General features: G+C 36.3%; 1 protein-coding gene across 3 annotated transcripts in view; it reads right to left on the bottom strand.

Annotated features, from left to right (window-relative positions):
- Positions 1-380: 380 nt before the first annotated feature.
- The window catches only part of rorc (RAR-related orphan receptor C), a 46,855-nt gene continuing 41,094 nt past the window's right edge, over positions 381-6,141 (bottom strand). For all 3 annotated transcript variants that reach the window (XM_067449160.1, XM_067449158.1, XM_067449159.1), the window contains 6 exons: positions 5,964-6,085; positions 5,339-5,471; positions 5,025-5,132; positions 1,901-2,011; positions 1,708-1,817; positions 381-1,618 (listed from right to left, as the gene is read on the bottom strand). In XM_067449160.1, the coding sequence (XP_067305261.1) occupies positions 1,454-1,618; positions 1,708-1,817; positions 1,901-2,011; positions 5,025-5,132; positions 5,339-5,471; positions 5,964-6,085 (749 nt within the window). In that variant the 3' untranslated portion in view covers positions 381-1,453. The remainder of the gene's footprint in view (positions 1,619-1,707; positions 1,818-1,900; positions 2,012-5,024; positions 5,133-5,338; positions 5,472-5,963; positions 6,086-6,141) is intronic.

Raw genomic sequence — 6,141 nt, 5'->3', positions numbered from 1 at the left:
AACTACATTCTGATCCCATATAGTCTGTTCCGAGGTCATGTAGGGAGAAATTACTGTTTTTTGTTTGTTTTTTTGTATATGGCAAAGCTTTTCTGGTTTGCTGTGATTCAAATGATCTTGCATTTATCCTGATGAAAACCAGATTTGAAAACCAAACTTTTTTTATGAGAAATGTTGAAACACTTGTATTGGTTGGCTTGGCTGGAGCAATTTTAACAAACAACATTCTCACTGGATCTATAAACTTGCAAAGAATAAAAAAATCAGCAAAAGACTATGACATCTATGTGAGTCAAGATTTTAGACCAAGTTTGCTCATGGAATACACAGTCAGGAATGGAAAACCAGTGTATATTTTTCCAGAATACACTTCCACTCTACACTTTTCAGAGGTTTATTCGAGGCCTTTTCTGCAAAGCAACACAACACAATATAGAACAAGCAAGGATTTATCTTTCAAAACAGAACAAAACTGAAGCAATGCAGGGTTTCATCGACTGTGTGATAAGTTAAAGTGGACACAAAATGCAACAAGAACAGAAACTGTGCAATTGATACACAAAAGAATTGTGTTTAATCTAAGTGTCTAAACAAGCATAATGAAGCACATTATATTTTATTAATTTCATAGAAGTAATCTAATCATTTTTAGACCCTTGAGCATAAATACTTGTCAAATCTATATGTATAATAATTATTCCGTTGACTCAATAAACAGAGAAAATCATCTATGACCAAAAACTGAATAAAACATCTTAAGAAGGTCTATTTGAAGGGAACGGTGAGTTCAAGAACAAAATCCACAATCAACAAGTTTTTCTCAAATCCAGTACCAATACAAGTGCTAAGACGAGCTTTAAAGGGAGGGAAGTACAAAAAAAGCTGACACTTAATAAATGATCATATTTAAATTAATGCAATACTGTAATAGACTATTTTATAAGTGGCAGAAGTTATTAAGCATCCATGTCTGTGTATGCCTGAGAAATCAAAACAGAGGACAGAATGGGATTCTACTGTTTTAAATTAAGCTGGTTTCTAAATGAACGTCTGAGGCTGATAACTACCCTGATGCTTTGAGATCTGCAAATATCATCACTTGTAATCTCGTATTTTTTGGTATCAAAATATCTATAAAAATTACATTCTAATGATCAGAGCTAATGCTCCTGTATACAAGCTATACCATCGAGGTACTCAAAAACTTTAAAAACATTAAAACATTTCCTCAGACATAAACGAGAATATTTAAACTGAATAGCTTTCTTAGTAATATTTTGCTTCGGCCTGCAGAAAAGAATTTTCACAAAATACTGCATACTGTTACAAAAATATATTTAACTTCTTTAGCAGGTAAATATATTTAGATCTTGATTGCATACACTTTTATATGTAACTTTGCGTGTGTCATTCCATTTATGCATCTGCAAATGAAATGCGTGTCTGTGTGTGTTTAGTGAGTAGTCAGTGTCTGTATATCCGTGTCGGAGCCGAACAGCTCTTTGTATAGCGGAGGGAAGAGGGAATGCACCGTGAGAGGGTAAAGCTGCCGAAACCATCGCAGTTTCTCGATGTGCAGAGCACACAGACACTTCAGCACCGGCACTCTTTGATACAGCTGGAATCATTCAAAAACACACACAAAAAATTACATTCCAGCCAATACAATTCTTCACATTTTGCATTGAAATTCTCCATCTCCTTTACCTTATGCAGTAGACTCTCCTGGTTGTCTCTGTGCAGGATGTGACTAAGGGCAAGCTCCACATCTCTCCTTACTTTCTGCACCCTTTCTCTGTCTTCTAGACACGGCCGATCTGCTCAGATATGTAAAGAAAGAGCGAGAGATTAAATACATCCTACTTTGAAGTCATAATTTCTGCAGTTTTACTGCGCTCACCTGCATTGATGAGGACCAGTGCAGTGAACACCGCCATCTGCTGTTCGGTCAGTCTCAGCGCACACAGATTGTGAGCAAAGTCAAACACAGCAGCTATTAGATCGCTACAGGCTGAAGAACAAACACATAGAAAAACAGCTTGAACACAATTGTAAACTGTAAAATGATTGATAATAGATTTAGAAACTGAATAATATCCCTTTTTAAAAGAAATGACTCAATTGTAATTATATGTGCATTTGTAGATTAGCTACTCTAAAATCTTAAAGTATATTTTTCAAAAGCTGTACTTGTATTTCATATAATATTGATTAAATAACAGGACAAATAAGTGTACTTTAAGGATTAGTTCACTAATCCAATTCAATTCCAGTTCAATTTCCTAATAATTTACATGTATCTCATCCAAAATATACATACGTTTGAAACTGCATTGATTTGGACCTTAAACCCCTTGGTTGTCATTGAAAACCATTATGCGAAGAAAAGTTTTCCTCAACAAAAAAAAAAAGTTTTCCGACTGAAGGAAAATCTTCAGTAGAATTTTTATTAGTTTTTTTGTTGTTGAGGAAAACATTCCTTTTCTTCGAATAATGGTTTTCAATGACAACCAAGGGGTTTAAGGTCCAAATCACTGCAGTTTCAAAGGGCTTCAGAGGCTCAGCTGAGGAATAGGGTCTTATCTATAGCAAAACCATCTGTGATTTTCTAAAAAAAATTGATAAACATTTATATACTTTTTAACCTCAAATGCGCAACTTCTGTGTTGTGCTTTTTCGTGAAGTATGACGTCATCACATTGGAAAAGTCACATCCATAGCGAAGGTGGAAGTACCGACCAACCCAGTGCCGATAAAATCTAATTTCCTCCTCCAACTTTAAAATCATCTGACATTGTAGTTTTTTCTTTATTTTTTTAAAAGGCTGTTTGATTTAGTCTTTGGACATTCGTTTTAACACTGGGTAAGATACTTCCACGTACATCACAAGCATGACCTTTCTGATGCAATGACATCATACGCAGTGAAGAATATTCTTTTTGAAAATGTGCCAATGGTTTCACTAGATAAGACTCTATTCCTTGGCTGAGATTGTGCAGAGCCCTCTAAAGCCATTCAAAGCCCTTGAAACGGCATCGATTTAAACCTTTAACCCATTGGTTGCCATTGAAGAACATTATGTGAAGAAATATGATATAATATACTGTGGGTGCACAGTAATATAATTAATATAGGAATAAATTACTTTTTAATTGATTATTAAATGGTTTAATTAATCTTTATAGATGCTAGTTTCCATGGCAGAGTTCACTCGCTTTCCTTCACTACTTCAAATAAACTATTAGTCGATGAATGTCAGGAGTGAACGAGAGTATAGTGGGCGATTTCGAACACAGCTCATTGTTTGATTGTGCCCTTGTTTGTTGATGTGTATTTAGGGGTCGTGTACATGACATAATTTTGGCTGTTCATGTACACGACAACGCCGTTTTGAGGGCCTGAAAATGCAAACTTTTATAGCATTCTAATGTTAAGTTAGTTGCATTTTGAAAAGGGGATTCTAAAATCCACTGCCGCTTCAATATACCTGTATATATTTAATTTAAATTCATAATCAAAGCCTTAATCAATATTTATCCTCCTATATTATTATAATGATTTTTAGTGATTCTTTCCAGTTATGATTTTGTTTAAGAGAACCAATTATTTTTTCTTGTTTTCCAAAGTCTTTCATTTTTTATTATATTTTATTCATTTTATATTTCCTTTTACTGAAACACTAAAGAATCAAGATGAATATTTGCCTGTAATATTGTCTGTACCCTCACTGAGAGAAAGCACATGTTATCAGTATGTTTTGGGGAACATTCTAGTTAGAACTGGAGCCTAATCAGCTCCAACCTTGGAGACACTGTGTATCTCTGAATGTGTGCAATATTCTGTGTTACAGATCAGTGTACAATGGGCATCCTAAGAGATGGGTGCACTTGTTGTTCTGGACAAGCTGGCGCCTGCTCCAGACCTGGAAGGTCACAATGGGCCTAATTCTGGGTTGAAAGCGTCAACAAGTAACACGTCTATGGACACATGAAACTGATTAACTGACAATGTGTGGAAATTTACCATGACTGCTCATTTTCTCTGAGCCAGTCAGAATCATCCACCTTGCAGTAATGACATGGATAGACCTTGAAAACAGTATAACTGTTGGGACAATTGTATGTACGGTACGACAAGGGCGGGACGAGACAAGACGGGGAGAGAGGGAGTGCGGCCTACGATCTCCTTGTGAGACTTGAAGCTGGCTTCTGCTGATTAAACTGCAAACTATTCTCCAGTCAATGTTTCATTAATTATTTACACTCATGACTCTTGGTCTTAATTTTTCAATACTGGTCTAGGGTCATAAATCTAACTACAATTGTATTTAATTGCAATTAACACATTACATTCAGTTCACATTCAAGTATTTTTTTTTTTATTTAACCTTTTTTTTTTTTTTACCAGAAAGGACTTTCTGAGATTAATAATCTCTTTTACAGGAGTGTCCTGGCCAAAATAGGCAGCAATACATGAGTTTCATCACAAAATATTACAACAGAAACTGACTAAAAAAAACACTAAACACAGTTACATATCATTGCGCATTTGTTGAAATCAGTCACCATTTGTCGAATAACTGTTTTAAAATGGTCAAATGACAGCAAATTCTGTCATTTTAATTTCAATTGCAGAAAATTCCAGTCAGTAGGAGATGCATACATAAAAGACTTTTTACCTAATTCTGACTGAACAAAAGGAACAGAGAGGATAAAACAATTTTGTGAAAGTTTGCATCCTGAATGTTGTAGTCGAGACTGTTTATGTAAATGGTGAATAAAAGGGGGCCCAGCACTGATCCCTGGGGAACACATTTGGCAATTACTAATGAATCAGACAGTTTACCATCAGCATGTACACACTGTGTTCTTTCACTTAAATAGTTCTTAAACCAGGGAATAATGTCACTTGATAAACCAACACTCCTTAATCTTACAGCTTTGCAAACACATGCTGTTTAAACATGCTCTCACACTAGAAGTCTAAGGGTGATCACCCTAAACCAAAATATTCCTTTAACTCACCGAGAGATTTGAAAAGTTCTGTTCCTGCAAATTTGCCATCAAAAAATACTGTGTTGTTTTCTGTGTTAAACATCCGACTCATCCGGACCAGAACCACTTCCATAGACCCTAATAAGAAAAGAGAGAAAGGAACACACAGAAGGCAGAAAGGAAAGAGCCAAATGTGCAGAATTATAGAACAAGGAATGAGAATGGAAGAGAAGGAGACAAAGCCAGAAAAGTGAGAGATGAAAACAGGAGTTGAGAATTTAGCTGTTGTAAACCTTACCAGCCTTAATCAATTAACTAGTATGTTTTACGGACAGATATCTCACCACTCTTGAGTAGAGCAATTTGATCATTCTGACAAAGCTGACGGAATCCTGGGATACGTTTAGCAAATTCCACCACAAACTGAACGGCATCGGTCAGCCGCACCGCACAGTGCTGCCACATCTCATCCACCGACTACAGAGACAGAGTAGAGAGAGAGAGAGAACATGAGACAGGAAGGGAAATCTGAGACAGTAAGATGTTTTGAGTATATATTCTGAATCTCAATACACTACAGTCAAATGTTTGACAAATGTTTTTGAATGAAGTCAACAAAGTTCTTCATTTTTCACTCAGAAATAGCACAGACACCGGACGCTTGAGGCCAATTCAAACCACGCTGACAGAAGTCAACCAGTGTGGACAATTACCACATTTTAGTACGTCACTTCTCATAAGTGACATACTAAAGCATAGATTCAACGTGTTCAATGGGCAAAAACAAGCTCTGGTCAACACCAACAGACACCAACCGGGGTAACACAAACCCGACAAAGTGTCTGTTGGTTGGCATTTGTTGGTATAATGTGAATTGCCGTTTAGCGTACATGAAAAAAAAAAAACACAACATATGTATACTTTGGGATTTACAGTTGTGCCCATTATAGAAGAGTAAAGGACATGTACTTTGCTCTGGTAAGCATGGATCTCCTCCCTGCTGAAAACCTTCCATCTGAGAGCCTGCAGTTCCTCTGGTCGATACTGAGTTGTCTCTCTGTGAGAACGTACAATACTTGCAGAGAGCTCCTCTGTAAAAAAATCACACAAAGAGACACGTTCATCTGAATGCACGACAGTCAAACAC

This window comes from Pseudorasbora parva, chromosome 7 (genome assembly GCF_024679245.1).
Source record: "Pseudorasbora parva isolate DD20220531a chromosome 7, ASM2467924v1, whole genome shotgun sequence".
Classification (NCBI taxonomy): domain Eukaryota; kingdom Metazoa; phylum Chordata; class Actinopteri; order Cypriniformes; family Gobionidae; genus Pseudorasbora; species Pseudorasbora parva.
Note: the sequence above shows the minus strand (reverse complement) of the source record. Positions and strands in the feature narration are given on the sequence as shown.